Source organism: Crinia signifera, chromosome 9, assembly GCF_055691185.1.
Source record: "Crinia signifera chromosome 9, ASM5569118v1, whole genome shotgun sequence".
NCBI classification, from domain to species: Eukaryota; Metazoa; Chordata; class Amphibia; order Anura; family Myobatrachidae; genus Crinia; species Crinia signifera.
This window is the reverse complement of record NC_139225.1, coordinates 133,562,381-133,585,876: the sequence shown is the minus strand read 5'-3', so window position 1 is coordinate 133,585,876 and position 23,496 is coordinate 133,562,381. Positions and strand designations below refer to the sequence as shown.

At 48.4% G+C, this 23,496-nt stretch overlaps 1 protein-coding gene across 3 annotated transcripts in view; it reads left to right on the top strand.

The window, feature by feature from the left end:
- SLC8A2 (solute carrier family 8 member A2) overlaps window positions 1-23,496 on the top strand; it is a 114,044-nt gene that overhangs the window by 77,899 nt on the left and 12,649 nt on the right. For all 3 annotated transcript variants that reach the window (XM_083159867.1, XM_083159866.1, XM_083159868.1), the window contains exons 3-5: window positions 13,710-13,813; window positions 17,745-17,762; window positions 21,357-21,481. In XM_083159867.1, coding sequence (XP_083015993.1) covers window positions 13,710-13,813; window positions 17,745-17,762; window positions 21,357-21,481 — 247 coding nt within the window. The remainder of the gene's footprint in view (window positions 1-13,709; window positions 13,814-17,744; window positions 17,763-21,356; window positions 21,482-23,496) is intronic.

Here is a 23,496-nt window from a genome sequence, read left to right as displayed (position 1 = left end):
AGAAGAAGTCAAAACAGCAATAACAAAACTGAAGCCCCTAAAAGCACCAGGACCCGACGGCTACTCAGGGGAATTTTACAAAATGCTGGGGGAAAAAATAAGTGATATATTGACCGCATTCTTTAACCAACTGCTTGCCGGTACCAAATCGCCCCCCTACTTTAATTCAGCGGTAGTAAAGGTGCTCCCAAAACCAGGCAGAGACCCTGAAAACCCGGGATCCTACCGGCCCATCTCGCTTCTCAATCTAGACTACAAACTGCTGACTAAGATCATAGCAGATAGATTGAAATTTGCACTACCCAAGTTAGTAGACCCTGACCAGACGGGGTTCATCCATGGCCGCCACTCAGTCATCAATGTCAGGAAGGTCCTGGCGGTGGTTCAGCACCTCGAGGGGGGGGGCCCAGGTGATCAGGGGATAATATCAATGGACGCTGAAAAAGCATTTGACCTGGTCACCTGGGACCACCTATTTGAAACACTGACTAGATACGGCTTCCCCACAGTATTTATTACTTTATTAAAAAACTTATACACTGAACCAATCACACAGGTGGCGTGCAACGGCCATATTTCAGCACCGTTCACAATTCAAAAGGGCACAAGACAGGGGTGCCCTTTGTCACCCCTGTTATTCGCATTGGCCCTGGAGCCACTAGCCATCTTGCTACGACGCAGTGACCAATTTACAGGCATCACATTAGGATCCACCACATTGAAGATATGTTTATTTGCAGATGACATGTTACTCTTTGTGTCAAAAATGCATAAATCCCTACCGGCTATAATGGACATGATACAAAAATTTGGATCCTTTGCAGGTTATAAAATCAATTGGCAAAAATCAGAGATTTTACAAGTAGCGGGGAAACAACTTCCAACAAATGACACCCCATTATTAGCACAATTCCAAATCAAAACTCAATCTATAAAATACCTAGGAGTCTACATACCATATAGTACATCCAAATTATATTCCTTTAATTTCACCCCCATAATCGATAAAATATTAAAGCAACTTGAAGCGTGGAAATCCCTTCCTTTATCACTCCTGGGGAGGGCGGCAATATTGCAGTCAATCATCTTTCCGAAGATATCATACTGTATTCAGATGATCCCCATCCATCTATCACGAGCAGACATGGCCAAGATCACTAAAGGATTCTTTAAATTCCTATGGCAGGGGAAAAAACCCCGCATAGCCAGACATAAATTATATCTGAAGAAAGCTGAAGGAGGTTTGGGAGTCCCAAACGTCCAGGCTTTTACTCATTCTGTATTCATGAGATATATATTAGACTGGTTCCAAGGTACGGAACTCTATACACACAAACAGATGGAGGAAAGTGTTTTTGCCCCATACTCACCTGCGGCCCTCTTGCATGCTCCAAAGTCAGATTTACCCAAGGGAACATTGGGAAATATATTATTTACCGACACATACCGCACCTGGTTAGCTATAAACAAGAGATTACATAGAAATCATCAGGCCACGAAATATGCACCATTCTGGGGTAACCCCAAATTTAAACCAGGTATGTTGGAAATGGGATTCTCCAGATGGAAAACTAAAGGTATAATGGCAATTCGCAACATATATGATCCGGGGGGTGCTCTGCTCACGTTCCAGGCCTTGACAGAGAGATTCTCCCTGCATCGCAGGGAATTTTTCATGTACCTCCAGGCCAGACATTACGCCCAGTCTATGCCCCCCCCTGTGAAGGCTCCGGCCACCACGGACCCACTACATTCTGTATTCGTTTTAAGTGCCACAGGCCCATACAGGCTCAAATATTTATACCCAGATCTACTACCAGTAACGTATGACACTATTTGGACAGAAACCGCAGCAAAGTGGGTAATAGATATTCCCCAAATAAACTCCCATCTACTTATTACCAAACAACTAGAAAAAACACTTAAGATATTACATTCTGCCCTGCTCCAGGAGGTACACATAAAAACGCTGCACAGGGCCTACATCTCCCAGGCCCAAAGAAAACATTTTGTTCCAGGAGATCTGGGGCTATGCTTGAAATGTAAAAGCTCAAATGCCTCATTTTACCATAATATGTGGGAATGCGGTAAAATACGCAAATTCTGGGACAAGGTGACGAATTATATCAATGAAGTATGCCACTTACACTTGCAAAAAGACCCCCTAGCGATGCTTTTGGGGAACTTCGCCAACTGGGATCTACAAGGCAGAAAAACGGTGTTGAGCTCCTTTTTGATAGTAGTGGTGACAGTCGCAAAGAAAATTATCTTACGATGCTGGACAGCATCAACACCACCTTTTCTATCATCTGTTAAAGCAATGTTATTACAGTTAATATATATGGATCGGAGGGCCGCGATCACAGATATTGAGAGGGGGGTGGCGAAGTTCCACAGAAAATGGGGTACATACATCGATTGTTTGGATGAGGACACGCGGAAACATATATTCACAGTGTTTGAAGGTACAACATGGTACCTACATAGGTCATTATCAGCTTAACTCATTACCCTTAGCCGTCCTGTAGTTAATGGGGAGGGGGGGGAGGGGAGGGGGGGAGTTGACTTAGGGAATAGGTTAGATAGGTATGTTTTAATTCTAAATGATTCCTAATACTACTCAGATATGTCACTATTATAGGTTGAGATATAATTGAATGATAGCATACTGATTATATGAACCCAGCAAATATACCACGTATTAAGAGTTAGGAACGACAAATGGTCAAAAATGAGCCAAGATCAAATGTTTATTTGAATATTTATTGAACGGACATTCTGAAACAAAAATGTAATGGCAAAATTGTAAACAATTTCAGCAATGTATCACTGTCAATTTAAACCTTTGAAAGGGACATGTGTCCCCATTGTTGTACTCTGTTCAGTTTTGATTATGAATACACAAAATAAAAGAAAATGTTATAAAAAAAAAAAAAAAAGAGACACCAGGAACGTGCCTAGCCACAACCCACAAATTCAAAGCCAGACATTCCAATACTAACTGCTGCAAAACAGTGACCACTGACGGTGAAGATGCCGACAATTGGTTAATAGCCATGACAACCCCCAAATTATCGCAGTGAAAACAAATCTTCCTATTGCGGAATAGCTCCCCCCAAACAACTACTGCTACCAAGATAGGAAACAACTCCAACAATGCCAAGTTTTTAACCATGCCTCTCTGCACCCAAGACTCCGGCCACCGGCCTACACACCAATGTCCCTGGCAATATGCCCCGAACCCGACACTCCCGGCCGCGTCTGTGAAAAGGTCTAGCTCAGTAGCGACGCATGTGTCTGACATCCACAAAGCTCTGCCGTTAAAAACTTCCAAAAAAGTTGCCCACACCCGCAAGTCCCCTTTCAACTCGCTACCTAATCTGACAAAATGATGAGGAAGAACCACCCCTGCTGTCGCTGCTGCCAGCCTCCTGCTGAAAATGCGGCCCATAGGCATAATGCGACACGCAAAATTCAATTTGCCCAGCAAGGATTGCAATTCCCGCAATCTAATCTTCTTCAACAGCAATGCCCTCCCTACCTCGGCCTTCAAACCCAGCAATTTCTCCTCGGGCAAGCGGCACTCCATATTCTCGGTATCAATGACAATACCCAAAAAACTGATCACAGTCGCAGGGCCCTCCGTCTTACCTGGAGCAAGCGGGACCCCAAAGTCTGCCGACACCCTTTCAACAGTCCTCAACAATAAGTCACATAGTCCGGTCCCCCCAGGACCAATACATAAGAAGTCATCTAGGTAATGAATAACTGAACTACACCCAGAGACATCCTTAACCACCCACTCCAAAAAAGAACTAAAGGCCTCAAAATAAGCACATGACAAAGAACAACCCATCGGTAAACAACGATCAACAAAAAATTCCCCGTCCCAACAACAACCCAACAAACGCAAACTGGTTGGGTGAACCGGCAGCAAACGGAATGCCGATTCAATATCAGTCTTTGCCAATCTGGCCCCTTTCCCAAACCGCTTCACCCACTGAACAGCCGCGTCAAACGATGTATAAACCACCGAGCAGATGTCAGGGTCAATGCCATCATTGACCGACGCCCCTTTTGGAAAAGATAAATGGTGTATAAGACGAAACTTGTTCGCCTCCTTTTTTGGCACCACCCCCAATGGAGAGACTATCAAATCTGGCCATGGTGCCGACCCAAAAGGTCCAGCCATACGACCCAGCTGCACCTCCTTACGCAGTTTATCCTGCACCACCTCTGGATGCTCCCTTGCAGACTTCAAATTCCTCCTCAAGCCCCCTGAAACCTGCACGTCGGAAGGTATCTTAAAACCTTCCCTAAACCCCTCCTCCAACAACACGGCTGTCTGCTGGTCAGGATACCTACGCAGATACCCCAGCATCCTTTCCAGCCGAACCGGTGTCTCCCCCTTTTGAATTACCGTCCCGTGACTTCCCTCTGAAGCATTTATTTGCACCATGGGTCCCTCCACACGAGGAACATTCATGTTTAAATTTGCATTTTGCCCCAAAACGACATGACCCGTCATTAAAGGCAAAGCAGAGTCCCTTCTGCATGGCCGTCCCATTTGTGGCCTCCCTCGGCCCCCCCCCCGTCCCCACGAAAGGGCTGCCCACTTTTTGTGGGAGCCGTCACCTTTAACCATAAAGCAATATCCTTATGGTCCCAACGTATGTTAGGGCGAACAGCCTTCCTCTGCCTAAACTGCTCATCGTACCTGAGCCAAGCCAAGCCCCCATACACACGGTATGCCTCTCCTATCGCATCCATGTAACAAAACAAGCCTGAACAATTGTCAGGCGCCTTCTCCCCAATCACACTAGCTAAAATAGCAAATGCTTGGAGCCAGTTCGTGAATGACCGCGGTATCAGCCGGTACCACCGCCGTTCCTCCTCCTCCTTCTTCTCCTCCTTACGGGGCCTATCCAGATTAAAACGCTCTAAAGGGAGCAATGAAAATATATCAACGTATTCCCCTTTCCAAATCTTCTCCCTCACCTCCTGCTTCAGGTGGGCCCCCAATGGCCCCTCAAAGCATACATACACCTCACCTTTTGCAGTGTCACTGAGCCTTCCACTCTCCTCCTGCGTCCCAACACTGCCCCCTTCTGCCCCTGCACTACTGCTATTTTGCTCACCGCCGGATACCGGCACCCCGCTGCTCACCGGCACCCCACTGCTAACCGGCACCCCACTGCTAACCGGCACACTATTACTGACTGGCACACTAATGCTAGCTGGTGTGCCCGCATTCTGCGGCACCCATGCTGCCGCCGGGGACGGCCCCGCCCCCTGCCGCAAACCCACCAACCAATCTGCAAAACCACTCAATAATTCAGTAAAACCTCTACTCATTTCCCCTTGGAGGGCTAACCCTCCCCCCCCCCTGACTCTGCGCTAAAGCATTAACAGACATAGAGACAGACTCACCAGGCTGCCTGGGGGCTGTGAACCCAGCAGCCGCAGGTCCAGTGTCCTGACGAACTCCAGCCAATGAGGAAGGACCAGGTATTTCTCCATCATCTGCTGACGCTGCCATCACTCTTCTCCTGACATCCCGACCCTCAGGTACAGCACCAGCCGGCGTGACCTCGTTGGAGGCGGAGCCAGCTGTGCGCCTCTCGCTCCGTGTACCAGGCCTGCGGTCCTCAGCCTGTACTTCTGCCCCCCTGGCACGACTCACCCCGCGCTGGGCAGCAGCATGCCCCACCGCACCAGGTCCAGTACCACGCAACGCCGGATCTTCTTGCACGTGGGGGGGATCCCCCCCGCGCGGAGGGTTCCGCCTGCTGGTTGGATTCCTCCCAGACCTGGTCCTGCGGGCGGAAGGTGCCCGGCCCACAGCCTGGCCTGGAGGGTCCCTAACGGGGCTCCGTGAACGGCGCTGAACCCTGGGGGACACAGATGGGCTAAAGCGCTCCGGAGGCCTGGACCTCCGAGGCCGTGCACCCGCTGGAGCAGCCTCTTGCGTTGCTGCTCCCAGTCCCCCCAGCAGACGTGACATCTGCTGCTGCAGCCACTCAGTCCCTCTGGTGCCAGCTGCCTCCCTGAGGGCAGCAAGCGCAGCGGATACCTCTGCATCAGCGTTGCCTGGGGAAGCCATGGGAGATGTCACGCTGCTTAGCTGTTGAGAAAATCTCCCAGTGACCCCTATTTCCTGCCTGAACCCCTCCAACACCCCGTTAAGCCCCTCCCCCTATGACCCTCTCCTTAAGCACTCCTTCTATGACTAACTGCTAGTCAGCTCCCTACAAACCCTGTCAGGGGAGCCTACCCCCAGGCTTTGCCTCCAGTCCGGCTCCTACATTAGAACCCAAAACCTCAAGGTAATCATAACCCAAAAAGTGGCCGATGCACTTCCCTAATTGGCACCATACATTTCTGCGGGATGCCGGGCATAGCTGGGTGCTCCCCCTGTGATCAGCACAATGCGCATTGGCACCATACATTTCTGCGGGATGCCGGGCATAGCTGGGTGCTCCCCCTGGAATCAGCACGATGCACATTGACATGGTGTAGTGGTAGTGATAACTGCAGAGATTCCTGTGTTTCCCTTTAGGAAGGATTCTCTCTATCATTTTATAGTATGTTCTGTACTTGATAAATTAGATCTAAATTCAAATTGGTTGCTATGGGCAACAGTTCCGCTTGTCCTCTTCAGAAGGTCTTGGCAGGAATATGAATGTGGGAAATTCATTCCACGCTTATATTCATACACATCAATCAACAGTTTGTGGCTTGTAATTTATCCTCCCACGCTCGTTCTGTGATGCCAATTTAAAGTGGGTCACGGAATGGACTGGTCTCCTGAGCACTGGTGTGGGAGTAGGGGGTGGGAGCAGGTAAACCAGCCACCCCACAGAGCCCCCACACCGGCCCCTGTGCACGGCTACTAATGCGTTCACAGCTGTGCACACGGGGGGGGGGGGGGGATCACTCACCCTCAAATGATTTCCCCCCTGCTCGCAAGCACAGCACTGCAAAGGCCATGGGGAGAAGGAGTTTGCTGATGATGTCAGTGACCCTCCCAACGGCTGGAAGAGAACGCCAGTGGCACTCCCCCAAACAGCGATTGGCTTGCGATCACAGGTGTTTGGAGTTTGACACTAAAATGCAGGCTCCTCCTCAATGACAGGAGCCAGAAGCTGCACATTAACATTACGTGCAGAACTCGGATCCTGTCACAGTGTAGCAGCCCCGGGCCCAGTACAGGCAGTCTACCTGGGCAGACCAGCATCTCCGAACCCGCTGGAGTGATTAAAATGGGTGGTGGCCTATGAGGCCTCAATCCTTCCTGCAAGGCCATGTCCTTTCCCTCACCAAGCCTAAGCATAGTGACGTCCCTGTCTCCTCATTAAAACTAGTTGTATTTATTAGACAGGACATGTTCTTCCTACAAGTACACCAGCAGCATGTTACTGTATCTTTAATATATTTCAGAGCCACCTATCTCCTTTCAGATAATTTATCCACAACCATAGATTTTTGGGCATGATTAAAGACGGTTACTAATGCAATCATAGCTGTGAATTAGTGCGCTGCTAATGTGTGAAAATATTCTAATTCTACCACCTGGAAATGTGCTGAGGCGCCCTCTGGTGGCTAGTTTCAGCAATTTTGTGATTGCAGATCCTTTAATCGGAATTTTGAGTAACAATAGGGTCTCGCAGAATGGGTGTACTGAGAATCCGCTGGAGACACTTCAATGCAAATAGGATTGCAGATGCAACTAGTGACACACCCCCTGGAACCTGTCCGGGTCAAGCGTTCTAGGGTCCTGTATGGTTCCAATTTTTACCCATACCCTGACATCTGGCATCCTGATCGCCGGTCACCCGTGTGTATCCTGTATATGCTGCTGTTCTCTCTTTCAGTCTGGTTTATGGAGAAAATCTGTTTTATAGAGACTGTCTATCTCCACTGAAGGACGTTTAACTATGACCAGCTGTGCGCCTGGCCAACCTGCAGCTCTCCAGCTGTAGTGAAACTGCACATCCCAGCATGCCTTGCCACAGTTCTAGCATTCCCTAATACCAAAATTGTGGCAAGGCATGCTGGGACTTGTAGTTTCACAACAGCTAGAGAGCCACAGGTTGCTGCTAGATGTGCTAGATAATGCCACAAATCCTGCAGGGCCAGGATGACGTGATTCTCAGCGAGTGGCATCACCAAGGTGCCATCACTTTCTGGGATAGAAGCCAAGTGTGCTGGTTGTAATTACAGCAGTGTTGGATGATCCCGTACAAACAGGCTTTAGCTATTGGCACTTTATACTTTATGATCTGCTGCCTCCTAGTAAAATGATGCATCCACATGAATAATTGTTCATCCCAGGAAATAGCAGGCAGGTAACTGGCAAAGCTTAAAAAAATAATCAAACAACTTTGTGCCATTAAAATTAACGACCTACAGTAACAGTCTTGCTTATGAGAAACTTAAAAGGACATAAAAGATATAAAACCTACATAAACATACTCAAAAGACCTGATACAAATGTAATTAAACCAGATTCATAGAGGAAGATGACACAGCTCCCACAAGCCTTTGCAACGTCCGTAATGCTTAACGTTCCGCTACCTGTGAGGTAAGACTTATCTAACAACATCTACGGCAGGCATGTCCAAATTGAGGATTGAGCTGTTGTTAAACCACAAGTCCCATCATGCCTTGCCACAGTTTTGCTATTAGGGAACGCTAAATCTACAGCAAGGCATGCTGGGATGTGTAGTTTCACAACAGCTGGAGGGCCATAGTTTGGACATGCCTGATTTATGGTGTATCCCTGACACCCCCTACAAAATCAGCCCCTCTCTAGTATCATGATGCCGAGATTAGCAGCATCCAAACAAATCCACTGTAAGCCACTATAAAGTCCAAATAATTGTCCCCCTCCTCGCAAGGAGAGCAGCGTGCCCAGTGTGCGTGGGCGTTTGTGTGAGAGGAAATCTGCTCCCAATACGCACTCTGCTTCTATCCTACTCTCTGAGAGAGAGACACATGATGAGAGATCTGCTTCCCTCACACTGCCTACAGGACACATGGACATTGCTCAGACAGGAGGACACAAATAAAAGTGTAAAAAAAAAAGATATAAAAATGGTCTCAAGAATACTACATTAAAAAAAAGCAGCAAGGTTGGTATAGAGCTGTCCCTGATCTCTGCCAGTGACTTCATAGCGTGTACTGTAGAAGGGGAAGACATTGCAGAAAAGGGATTTTATTTTTGTATTATTGCTTTGTGGGCTACTCTGCCGCTGCAGCCTGTGAAGCCTAAGAAACATAGGGACTCAACATAGGGACAAAACTGCAACTCCCGGTGGCAAAAGTTTGCAGGCACATCGCTTAAGTGCAAATGCTTTGACACATACTGTAGGCCCTTATTCAGATCTGATTGCAGTACAAATTTGTTTGGAAAATGGGCAAAACCATGTGCACTGCAGGTAGGGCAGATGTAACAGAGAGTTACATTTGGGTGGTGTGTGTTGAAACTGAAATCTAAATTGCAGTGTAAAAATAATGCAGCCTGTATTTACCCTCCACAGAAACAAAAATAACTCACACAAACTCTCTCTGCACATGTTACATCTGCCCCATCTGCAGTGCAGCATGGTTTTGCCCATTTTCCAAACAAATTTGTACTGCGATCAGATCTGAATAAAGGCCATAGTGAAGCGCTTGTACATGAACAACTGCGCAGCACCAGTCATACTCCAGCATATGGCAGAATTTTGACTATATTAAAAAAAAAAAAAAAATACAGAAGATATATCCTTTTTTTATTTATCATTTATTATCATTTTATAGTCAAAATATATATATAGTCAAGAGGGAGAATAACCCCTGTAAATAGGGATCCCGAATGTGCGTCGGAATCCTGCCTGTTGGGAAGTCATCCTGCACCTCTCAGGGGCACCGTTTGCCTTGATAAGCCCTGTTAATGGGAAGGGGAGTGGCCTATGGGGGAGGTGGGGCCAGATCCCCTCCTTACAAAATTATATGTGGCTTCTAGCCCAACACATAGCAGCATATGCTGCACTGGGGGAGAGAGAGGCTCTGTGCAACTGTCTTTGATAATATGGTAACAATATAAGATTAGTCCGGATCGTTCTCCCCCACACTGATTAAGAAGGTTTTGTGATGGGGGCAAAGGTCAATTTCTAAATGATATGTTGCACCCAGCATGTGACATCTTTAATATTGGTATAGCAATGCTTTTTCCCTGCGCAGTCTTTTCCCATCTTTCCCACAATGCACAGGATACAATAGAGTACAGAACCTTTGGAGGCGAGGACTGGAACATAAAGACCCTATTTCCCTCCTCCGTCTCTCCTGGGAGAGAGTTTCCTGGGTTCTGCCTTAGTAATGGACCTTTTATTAGAAGAGAAAGTGAGAGAGAGACGCTTTCCATAATGTTTCATTGACCTCCGGGACATCGCGCCATGAATCTGGGGTCTAAATTATTCATCGGAAAACTCTATTTCTTCGTGCAACCCCCCTCACTTTTGCCTTTGGGTGTTGGTAGAGACATTCATTATCACCATTCTCCCCGGAGACCCTCACACATTTCCCTACTCCTGTATCTGCCATCTTCTCTTTATCCCTCCCATTTATCCTGTCTCTTCCTAAATTCCAGGTCCTGCAATCTGCCTCTTCATTAACGAGGTTCTAACGAGGTTAGGCTTGTAATGTCTGTTAATGTGATTGATGGGAGTGGAAGTGAGAGAGATTTTAAAATAAATGTTTAGTAAAATCTAAGTTATCCAGCCATTACCGTCCGTGTACCGGCATGCATAGGCGATGAATGTATCTGGTACTGGGAGGGGGATTGGCCAATAATCTGTTACTAAAGAATTGATGCATTCTTATTAATATTATTATCATTGCTGATTTGTAAGTCACCACAGCACCTGAGGATGGATGAATGGGGCAATTGTAAAATGTGGTGGGAAACCTTGTCTAGGAGGAATGTGAGGCAGAAGAAGCAGTGGCCAGGGACCCACAGATGAGCAGCACAATATATTTGGGGGTTACAGGAGACCTTCCTGCACTGGGAATCTACCAGCACTGGGAGCTTGAGTTGGCGGTCAGAGTGTTCTACTTTGGGTAACATCATTCAGTTGGGATGGGAAAGTGTACACATTCCCCCTATACTGAGTCAGTAGTTCAAGTATTGTAGTTGGAATGAGTTCAGTTTGATTTCCCAACCGTCAAAACCACGGCAACCACTGGCAGGCGGTCAAAATACTGACAAGGTCAAAATCCCAAGAGGTTCAAAATCCCATCATTTAAAATGCCAACACAGTCAAATGCTGACATTTAAACTGTCGAGAGGTCAAAACTTAGACGTGTTTTTAATTTTTTGGGATGTCAACATAGGTTGAAAATGGACACTGTATAAGTGTGTGGCGTCCCCTCACATGGTTCACTGCATTTGCCATGCTTCGGGCACGGTGCCTCGCCGTGCTCACCACCCTATTATAATCTAACTCTATGGATGGTGAAGTAAGAACAAGTCTTTTTCAAAGCAAAAATCATGAAAAACTCATGTCGAATTTTTGAACTTTTGGCCTTTTTTAATGTCGGTATTTTGACCCTGTCAGCTAATTTGACCATCGGCCAATGGGAAATTTACTGCATCCCTTTGCATACCTCCCAACATGACCCTCTACAGGAGGGACACAATGCTCTGTTCCTGGACTTCCCTGGTAATGTATGATTGCCATCACCTGTGGTGACACCTTTCTTATCAATTACCTAGCTCCCCACAGGTGATGGCAATCATACATTACCAGGGAAGTCCAGGAACAGAGCATTGTGTCCCTCCTGGAATGGGTCATGTTGTGAGGCATGCTGTTGCGATACATCAAGTCTGACTTCTTCTGCTAGTTGGACTGACTTTTCAGATGTTTGCTGGTATGTGGGAAGAAATAATCGATTACCTGCATACTAGCAGATAACTGTTACAGCCATTCAACTAGTTTCAAGTTGGATAGAGTGGAGAAGTACTGATGGAGGAAGGATTCACTCACAATGCTCAAGATAATGCCAACAACACTCCTGGCTATAAAGTATCATTACATATCAACAGTCAAAGCCGAGCTCATACAGCACAATCAGCAGTAAATGGAAATTACATTGCATCTGTGTTAGAGGGGTGGAGGTTGCAGTAGCTGAGGCGGGAGATGCTGAGAGAATACATTTTGCCTGATCAAAATACTGATAAATATTGTGTGCACAGTCACTGTCCTTTAGGGGTGATTGACCTTAAGTGGGGAACACATAGTTCAGAATATTAATATTGTTTAAGAATATTCATGTTTGTTCTCAAATGTTATAATCAAACCGACTGGGTTCTAACTTCTAATTAAGTTGTCCATAACAACCAATCAGATTCTGTCTATCATTTTCTAGGACGCAATAGAGAAATGATAGACTGAATCTGATTGGTTACTATGGGCAACATCACCTTTTTTTCATTTTTAGAGGCTTTAGTAAATGTAGGGTGACCAACTCATCCCTTAAATCCGGGACACATATTAATTACACAGGTTCTGTGGCAGTTTAAAACCAGGTGAAATGGAGTCTTGAGGTGTGGCAGTTTAAAACCAGGTGAAAGCCAGCCACAGAACCTGTGTAATTAATATGTGTCCCGGATTAAAGGGATGAGTTGGTCACCCTAAGTAAATGTACCCCTGAGATTGCCTTTGAAGAACGCGTTTGGGGAACCCTGGTATAAGCCATTACAGTAATAATAGAAGTGTAATATTCATTTTCCCTATATAATTCACGTGTCGTAATACAATATGAATCTGCGGAGGAAAGAGAACACACTTCAGACTGACTTTTATTTCCGACGGGGAGCAAAATCATTTGATGGTCAATTGAGTTCTCTCCCCTTTGATCACATGCGATGGGAGGTTCTCTCGTACACATTCCCGCGCATGCTAGCAAGGGGCTGCGGGAAGGGGGCACTGACCTGTTCGCTAGGCTAAAAGTGTACACAGGCTCAGTGGCGTAGCTATAGCACCGCAGCCCCCGCGGTCGCGGGGGGGGGGCGCTGTGCATATGGGGGCGCCGGGGGGCTGCGGTGCTATAGTAATCCCCCCGCCCCCCATCCCCCGCAGGCTTACCTGTCCAGTGTCCGTGCGTCCCGGCTCCCCTCTTGGCTTCAATCAATGCTATGGAGACGGACCACGATAAAATGGCCGCCCCATAAATCAGACTGTTCTCTGAAACTGTCTGCGGTATGGGGGCGGCCATTTTATCGTGGTCCGTCTGCACAGAATTAATTGAAGCCAGGAGGGGAGCCGGGACGCGTGGCGGACAGGTAAGCCTGCGGCAATGGGGGGAGGGGGCATGGGGGGCACAGGCAGCCGGGGGGGGAAGAGGGGGGGCACCCCAAACAAAGCTACGCCACTGCACAGGCTAGCAAACAGGTCTGAATCAGGCTCATAATGTTTCCAGGGACTAGAACATTTTGTTAATAATCCATTGACCTTAATGGAACAGTGCCCCCTGAAGGCCAATTGCTGTAGGAAAAACCAAGAGCAGATAAGCATTACCCACTGTTGTGTTATGTTTCCTGTCACCTACACAAAGAGGAGGCAGATATTATTTTTGGGATGAACCAATATTCACTCCAGGACTGGCTACAGGTGCAATCCTTTATGCTTCGAGACTGATGCGTCTTTTCCATGTTCTCCCCTCAGCAAAACCCTGCAGGTCAAAATTGTGGATGACGAGGAATATGAGAAACAAGAGAACTTTTATGTGGTCCTTGAGGAGCCCAGATGGATGAAACGTGGGATTTCAGGTATGTCAGGAATGTCCTGTGTCATCCCCCTGTCTAGGCTCTCGCAACTCCAGAAGTGCTCTATAGAGGTGAAACAGATCCAAAGTGGCCCGATACTAAAGATGTTCTCTCTCTCTCTCTCTCTCTCTCTGGCATGGAAAAGGTTAATCAGAGTCTCCTAAAAATAGTCTCTTAATTAGGAAATCTATGGCAGCAATTGCTAATGTTTTATACGGATCACATCATCTCCAGTGGATGGGAAGCATCGATTTCCTTAGTTACTCTGTTGCTAAGCAACTTGCAGATGATTACACTTTTGCCTAGCAACAGGCTTCATCTGTTGCCTAGGAAAATCTTGCTGTGGTGATGCACAATATACAGAAGTTATCAATGCTAGCCCAGATCTTACTGGTTCAAACAAAGTGAAACTTTAAGAGGGATTTTGAGGTATTTTAGGAGGTTTTTTCCCCCCGGCCTGTATGCCCCATAATTATTGGGCTTGATTCATAGATAGAGACTTAGGAGGTTTTCAATCTTGGCCGCTATTTCCCATGGCGGAAAAGTCTGTCGCCTATTGTCGACTGTAAAACAAGTCGGATCTGTTTTGTCGGAAACGGCTGCAGATTGCCCAATTTATGGACGTCTTTCTAAATTCTCCAGCCATTTTTGGCTGTCAACACTCGACATGGATTTCCTTCACTCCGAATCCCGGATTGAAAACCGGTAAATTTACTAAAGCTTCTAACGAACCAATCAGATTCCGTCTATTATTTTCTAAGATGCAATAGAGAAATGTTAGACAGAATCTTATTGGTTCTTATGGACAATATCACCTAGGCTACTTTTTATGAAGCTTTAGTAAATGGACCATTTTAACCCCCGTCTTAAGACCTTCCCATCAACTGCATAGAGAAGCTCAGATGTGTTTGCAGTCGGTGGGGTCGAACATCGGGTTTGCGTACTGAATCAGGCCCATTGTCTGTGTCTTATTTTTTTTATTTTTTTTTATTTTAAGCCCATAGAACAGATTTTGCCAGTGGAAATATTACTGACATGGTTCATATTGAATAAAATAATGAGTTTCTATTCAATTATATCCACATATCCTAAAGACAATACTGTAAATGTATATATTTAGAAGACTCCTCTAAGGAATTAATATAATTTGAAATGCTTTGTTAAAGTAATATAATTGGTAACAGTGACCTACGGTTCTTACAGAGTATAAATCAGGGTTGCCGACCCTCCCGGAATTCCTGGGAGTCTCCCGAAAATCGGGTCCCCCTCCCGGCCCCCCGGAAGGGTGGGCAACCCTCCCGGGAATCTGGGGGACCCCCCTGAGCCCCCCGAATTGCGGCATTTAAATGCCGCAATCCGCGGATCTCAGAGGAGAGGGTGGAGCTAAAATGGCACAATCGTGTCATTTTAGCCCCGCCCCCTCCATGGAGATCAGTCATTTCTCCTATTTCCTGTGATGAAGGCGGGGCTTAATGACGTCACAGTCAAGCCCCGCCCCCGATCGGGTAAGGAAAGTCTCCTCTCCGGGCTTCTCCCGGAGAGGAGCATTTAAAAGTCGGCAACCCTGGTATAAATGGGGCAGATGTACTAAGCCTTGTATAGAGATAAAGGGACCGATTCAGAAACTTTTGTACCGGTCTGAATTTGGCCCCGTATATGCGCATCTGGAGGCGTTCCCTGCTTGGGGCAGGCGGCTGACATCACATGATGTCTGCGCCCCTCCCGTCAGCGGTGGAAATAAAAGTCAGATTAGACTGACTTTTATTTCCAATGGGGGGGGGGGCGGACGACATTTGATGGCCGGCGACCATCAAATGTTTTCTCTCCCCTTCGGCCACATGCGTGGAGATGTGTTTTCGTGACGTATGATGGGTGCCGGTGGGTGAATGCGTCCGGAATGGGCACAGCTGGATGCCGGGGGGTGACTGCGTCCGGGGTGGGTGGTGTTATTAGTGAGATGCGCACTGGGCGCAGGTGGGTGAATGCTTCTGGGGTGGGCGGTGTTATGGATGCCGGGGGCGAATGCATCCAGGGTGGGTGGTGTTATGGATGCCGGGGGGGGGGGGGTGAATGCGTTCGGGGTGGGCGGTGTTATTAGTGAGACGCGCACTGGGTGCCGGTGGGTGAATGCGTTCAGAGTGGGCGGCGCTGGGTGCTGAGGGTGAATGCGTCCAGGATGGGCGGTGTTATCAGTATGACGTGTGCTGGGTGCAGGGGGGAGAATGCTTCTGGGGTGGGCGGTGTTATGGGTGTCGCTGGGTGAATGCTTCTGGGGTGGGCGGTGTTATGGGTGTCGCTGGGTGAATGCTTCTGGGGTGGGCGGTGTTATGGGTGTCGGTGGGTGAATGCTTCTGGGGTGGGCGGTGTTATGGGTGTCGGTGGGTGAATGCTTCTGGGGTGGGCGGTGTTATGGGTGTCGGTGGGTGAATGCTTCTGGGGTGGGCGGTGTTATGGGTGTCGGTGGGTGAATGCTTCTGGGGTGGGCGGTGTTATGGGTGTCGGTGGGTGAATGCTTCTGGGGTGGGCGGTGTTATGGGTGTCGCTGGGTGAATGCTTCTGGGGTGGGCGGTGTTATGGGTGTCGCTGGGTGAATGCTTCTGGGGTGGGCGGTGTTATGGGTGTCGGTGGGTGAATGCTTCTGGGGTGGGCGGTGTTATGGGTGTCGCTGGGTGAATGCTTCTGGGGTGGGCGGTGTTATGGGTGTCGGTGGGTGAATGCTTCTGGGGTGGGCGGTGTTATGGGTGTCGGTGGGTGAATGCTTCTGAGGTGGGCGGTGTTATGGGTGTCGCTGGGTGAATGCTTCTGGGGTGGGCGGTGTTATGGGTGTCGGTGGGTGAATGCTTCTGGGGTGGGCGGTGTTATGGGTGTCGCTGGGTGAATGCTTCTGGGGTGGGCGGTGTTATGGGTGTCGCTGGGTGAATGCTTCTGGGGTGGGCGGTGTTATGGGTGTCGGTGGGTGAATGCTTCTGGGGTGGGCGGTGTTATGGGTGTCGGTGGGTGAATGCTTCTCTGGTGGGCGGTGTTATGGGTGTCGCTGGGTGAATGCTTCTGGGGTGGGCGGTGTTATGGGTGTCGGTGGGTGAATGCTTCTGGGGTGGGCGGTGTTATGGGTGTCGGTGGGTGAATGCTTCTGGGGTGGGCGGTGTTATGGGTGTCGGTGGGTGAATGCTTCTGGGGTGGGCGGTGTTATGGGTGTCGGTGGGTGAATGCTTCTGGGGTGGGCGGTGTTATGGGTGTCGGTGGGTGAATGCTTCTGGGGTGGGCGGTGTTATGGGTGTCGCTGGGTGAATGCTTCTGGGGTGGGCGGTGTTATGGGTGTCGGTGGGTGAATGCTTCTGGGGTGGGCGGTGTTATGGGTGTCGGTGGGTGAATGCTTCTGGGGTGGGCGGTGTTATGGGTGTCGCTGGGTGAATGCTTCTGGGGTGGGCGGTGTTATGGGTGTCGGTGGGTGAATGCTTCTGGGGTGGGCGGTGTTATGGGTGTCGGTGGGTGAATGCTTCTGGGGTGGGCGGTGTTATGGGTGTCGGTGGGTGAATGCTTCTGGGGTGGGCGGTGTTATGGGTGTCGGTGGGTGAATGCTTCTGGGGTGGGCGGTGTTATGGGTGTCGCTGGATGAATGCTTCTGGGGTGGGCGGTGTTATGGGTGTCGCTGGGAGAATGCTTCTGGGGTGGGCGGTGTTATGGGTGTCGGTGGGTGAATGCTTCTGGGGTGGGCGGTGTTATGGGTGTCGGTGGGTGAATGCTTCTGGGGTGGGCGGTGTTATGGGTGTCGCTGGGAGAATGCTTCTGGGGTGGGCGGTGTTATTGGTGTCGGTGGGTGAATGCTTCTGGGGTGGGCGATGTTATGGGTGTCTCTGGGTGAATGCGGGTTACTGTTATATTTGATGCTTCTGTTCTGCTGTCTTCTCACTCTATTCTTTTTCCGTTTCTCTAGCTCTGTTGCTCACGCAGGGTAAGATCTCTTCCTTGTCTTTGTTACTTCTCGATGCTCATTTAACATTGCAATTAACATATGTAGAATACACGTACTATAGATGACAATGTTATCAACAGTCTTTATCAGACTTCTAACAAACGCTGTTTATATGGCCATTATCTCTGACATTTTCTCCTGTCAATTAATACTGCACTTTAGTATACATTTATTTTTAGGTTGTTTTACTTTATATTACACGTCACCTGTAAGTTCTGTGACTAGAAAAAGGTACTGAATTCTGAGGTGACCTCTAATATCCCTAATAATTTATGCTATTATGTGCATTATACTTTATAGTACATACATTTTCCAACTAACTTCTGAAGACATAAGGGGCGATTCGAACCCCCTTGCTCTGCTCCAAATTCGCAGAACAAGCTTTTATTGAATGACCGCTCATGCACACGGTATACTGTGCTTATGCGTGAGCCATCCGTACGAAGACAGCCAGGGAAGGCTAGCTAAGTAAGTCTAGGCTTACTTGGCGCTGCGATCAGTGAGGGGGGGGGGGGGGGGTTAGATGATGAGTGTTTCCCAATGGTTTTCCCCTCATGTGCACAGCTGCGAGCGCAATCAAAGCCGTGCACATGGGCGGGATTTTACTTGGGTGGGACAGTGTGGGGCAGACTGTATTTGCTCGTTGGGCTCCGAAAACTCGCAGCCCAGCTGGCTGGACTGAATTGGGCCCCTAGTCAGAACTTGGTAGGCCTCATAGCAACATTTTATAGTGGCCCCTGTCCCAATGCTTCTAGAAAGACACCTCTCTGTCCCATAATAGTTCATTTTCTGAACCAAAGTAGTGTCTTAGTTAATGTTATGCCCCATCGTAGTGACCTAGTCTATTGTAGGGCTGCCAGTACGCCATATGCTACAGTGCCCCCAATTCACATTATACCATACAGTGTTCCCTGCTCATATTATGTCACACTTTAGTGCCTCCGCTTCATATTGTGCCACATTTCAGTGCCTCCTGATAATTTTATACCACATTACAATAAGCAGATCCAGTAGCACAACTTTGTAGGCCTTAAGGCAAAAGTTTATTAGGACCCCCACAGACACCCAATGGTCAAAAATGTATATAACACATGTAACATGTGACAGGGAAGGTGGCCCTTCTCAGCTCTGGCCCCATAGCAGCTGCACTCCCTGCACCTATGGTAGCTACACCACTGTATATAATACATGTAACTGTAACAGAGAAGGTGGCCCCTCTCAGCTCTGGGCCCCATAGCAGCTGCACTCCCTGCACCTATGGTAGCTACACCCTGTATATAACACATGTAACTGTGACAGGGAAGGTGGCCCCTCTCAGCTCTGGGCCCTATAGCAGCTGCACTCCCTGCACCTATGGTAGCTACACCCTGTATATAACACATGTAACTGTGACAGGGAAGGTGGCCCCTCTCAGCTCTGGGCCCCATAGCAGCTGCACCCCCTGCACCTATGGTAGCTACACCCCTGTGTATAATACATGTAACATTAACAGAGAAGGTGGCCCCTCTCAGCTCTGGGCCCCATAGCAGCTGCACTCCCTGCACCTATGGTAGCTACACCCCTGTATATAATACATGTAACTGTAACAGAGAAGGTGGCCCCTCTCAGCTCTGGGCCCCATAGCAGCTGCACCCCCAGCACCTATGGTAGTTACACCCCTGTATATAACACATGTAACTGTGACAGGGAAGGTGGCCCCTCTCAGCTCTGGCCCCATAGCAGCTGCACCCCCTGCACCTATGGTAGCTACACCCTGTATATAACACATGTAACTGTGACAGGGAACGTGGCCCCATAGCAGCTCTAAGCCCCTAAGCAGCTGTACCTCCTGCACCTATGGTAGCTACACCCCTGTATATAACACATGTAACTGTGACAGGGAAGGTGGCCCCTCTCAGCTCTGGGCCCTATAGCAGCTGCACTCCCTGCACCTATGGTAGCTACACCCTGTATATAACACATGTAACTGTGACAGGGAAGGTGGCCCCTCTCAGCTCTGGGCCCCATAGCAGCTGCACCCCCTGCACCTATGGTAACTACACCCCTGTGTATAACACATGTAACTGTGACAGGGAAGGTGGCCCCTCTCAGCTCTGGGCCCTATAGCAGCTGCACTCCCTGCACCTATGGTAGCTACACCCTGTATATAACACATGTAACTGTGACAGGGAAGGTGGCCCCTCTCAGCTCTGGGCCCCATAGCAGCTGCACCCCCTGCACCTATGGTAGCTACACCCCTGTGTATAACACATGTAACTGTGACATGGAAGGTGGCCCCTCTTAGGTATGACCCCCATAGCAGCTGCACCCCCTGCACCTATGGTAGCTATGCCCTTGTGTATTACACATGTAACATGTGACAGAGAAGGTGGCCCTTCTGACATCTGGGCCAGTCGCGTAACAAAAACATTTGCGCCCCCCCGCCGGGACAATTTCGGCGCCCTCCCCAGTTAAAAGACAAGACCCCCCTACCACCGGGAGCTGGCAGGGGGTCCATGTGGTGCGGGGGTACCTGCGTTCAGGGAGAGGTCCCTGTGGCGCTGTTTCCAGGTCACTGCAGGGACCCCGTTAACGTCATACTCAGCGCCGCAGGGACCTCCAGGCTCTCCCTGACTGCAGGTACCCCCGCGCCACACGGACCCCCCCTGCTCACTCCCCACTGCACCCACAAGGAGGGGGGAGCTGGGGGAGTAACAATAGTGCCCGCAGACCCTGCGGTGCTATAGTTACGGCACTGATCTGGGACCCATAGCAGCTGCACTCCCTGCACCAATGGTCCCTACGCCATTGCATAAGAGGTCATTTATTATAGACTGTATTCCACAGATATAATCGACGAGCCTTGCTGTATATATTAATGTTATACTGTATGCATTATATCATTATAATTAGATGGTAGCGCCATCTATGCCTGACCTGGATATATTTGCCTCCTGGCTGAAGTGTCTTTCGTTTAACGATCCACAAATTGTTTTGTTAGACCTATTTCTGATAGTTTGCATGTGTAATGACTAACTTAAGTGAATCCCCCAGGTGCAGCCAGCGTATTTATATAATACCATGAATTATCACAGCATTACACAGTCTGATATCAGCATGCCCTGCCTTACCTCTGTAACCATACACTACATACCCTCCAACATGGCCCATTCCATTAGGTACAAAATGCTCTGTTCCTGGACTTCCCTGCCAGTGGCAGTTACAGATGTGAACCTGCAGCACAGTCCAATATTCAAAAAGGGGAGCCACACAAACTGCAACCCCAAACATCACTGTCCTGGACTCACTGGCAGTTGATGTGACTTCCCCTCTTTGAATATTGGACTGTGCTGGAGCCCCACCTCTGTAACTGCTACTGGCAGGGAAGTCCAGGAACAGAGCATTTTTTACCTAATGGAATGGGTCATGTTGGAGGGTATGACGTCACTATACAGATACAAATCCATACAGGCTTAGAATAGTCACGGCTGGCTTGCTGGTTCTAGGTAGGATACAAAGTGCTGTAGGCCTATTTACTGCCCTGCCAGCAGGCGTGTGGTGACAGTATGTAATATGTGATGTTTACATGGCCAGATGAGGATGACAAGAAGCTGACTGCGGAGGAGGAAGAGGCGAGAAGGATTTCAGAGATGGGGAAGCCAATTCTGGGGGAGCACTCCAAGCTGGAGATCATTATTGAAGAGTCCTATGAATTTAAGGTATTATGTTGTTTCTCTCATAATAGTGCCGGGGGGGGGGGGGGGGGTCGGTGTCAGAGGCTGCTTCACCCAGATTTTACCAATATGTGAGGAGCGAGACGCCACAACAACATCAGCCAGCTGCTTCTCAGTATCGGCCTGCATTTCCACTGTTTGCAGAACAAAATGGGGGAATTTAGGGAGGAGCATACGGGTACACGGGATACGTAAGGATTACCGGCGGTTTGGATGCTCGCGGTCAGAATGCAGATGCTGACATCCCAAAGAAGGGAATACCAACAGGGATCAGGCAAGTATACTTACCCCCCCCCCCCTGCATCCCCTTAACTGTCACTCTCTGCAGTCTAATGCTGGGTACACAACAGGACGACAAGGGTCCGATCCCATCAATCTAGATCCAATTCCGACCGATTGGACCAAGATTGTGTGGTGGGGGGGCCCTTTTCTGTCCTGCAGCAGGTAGGATCTGGAAATGACCATACACCCGGGTGCGGGTCTCCATCAGATCGGAACCTGCTCACGGTGCACATCGTGAGTGGGTTGTGCGCTCCGCGTGATCGTGAGCGGGTCGGACGAGACTCTGACGACCCGCTCACGATGTGCATCATGAGTGGGTCGTCCTGTGTACCCCGCATAACGCTAGAGGAGCCTGGAAGATTAAAATTAATTCACTATACTGGAGTCACTCAGGAGAGAAAGTTACCACTCCAGGGGCCCAACCATGTTAAATTTCTAACCTACCCAATCCAGCATTTGACTAGTAGCCTATGGATTGGAGGGCAGGTACTGTGGACAATAAGCATTGCAGCGACAGACCAAGGGCCAGATGCACTAAGCTTCAACAGTGATAAAATGCAGAGTGATAAACCACCAACCAATCAGCTCCTGCCTGACATTTTTCAAACACAGTCTGTGACATGGCAGGCAGGAGCTGATTGGCTGGCTGTTTATCACTCTCCATTTTATCACTGTTGAAGCTTAGTGCATCTGGCCCCTAGGCTGGTTTCACTGTACTAGGGTGATGCCAAACGAGGCAATTTTCTAAGCATTTAAGCTGCCAATCTGCCGTCAGCTCCAGTAATATCAGCGCATCAGTACTTAAAACTGAATTAGGACAGGAGGGTTTATAAATGAGGGAAAAAGATCCACAATCTTAATTAGTTTTGTTACCTGTGACGATGGAATGTGCAGGTAATTCCGTAGCATCATCTTTCTCCACAACCATTTACATTTATATTGCTGGTTAGCATATAGATTAAACTAGAGCAGATGTGTGACAACCCCAGGGTCAGTCCCACCGCTACATGCAGAATTCTGGGGTAGATGTATGATGCAGTTATAAGGGAGGAAAAGTGACCCATGGCAACCAATCAGCTGCTCTGTATCATTTTATATTGTCAATTATAGATGTTACTTATTTACTTTATTTACAGTTTATTATATAGCGCAGCAGATTCCGTTTGCGCTTTACAACTGATGACAACACTGAAATAAACTGGGTAAAACAGACAGACATAGAGGTAGGAGGGCCCTGCTGCAAGCTTACAATCTATAGGGACATAGGAGGGAAACACAAGGACAGGCACCAGTAGTAGCATAGCAGTCCCACCAAGTTACAGGTCCAGAAGGGAAGCTATATAATACATAAGTGCCTCAGAGGGTTATGTGTGTGGTACATAAATATGGTCGGCTTGCCTTAAGAGGTGAGTTTTCAGGGAACACTTGAGTGCTGATTGGTTGCCATGGGCCACTCTTCCTCTGGATCACTTCTCTTTTATCACTGCTTCATACATCTACCCCTAAACCAGTGGCGTAACAATAAAATGCTCCTGCTAATGAAAATGACCATCACAAAATGGCTGCCCCTAACAGCAGACCGTTTTTGAGGATGCTAGAGGAGGCCGCCGCAGGAACAGATTTCCCTTTAAAAAATGCAGAAGAAAAAGATTGAATTTATTCTAATTGTTGGGTTATTCCTGGAGTCTACTAAGTATGTGATATGTATCAGCATATCT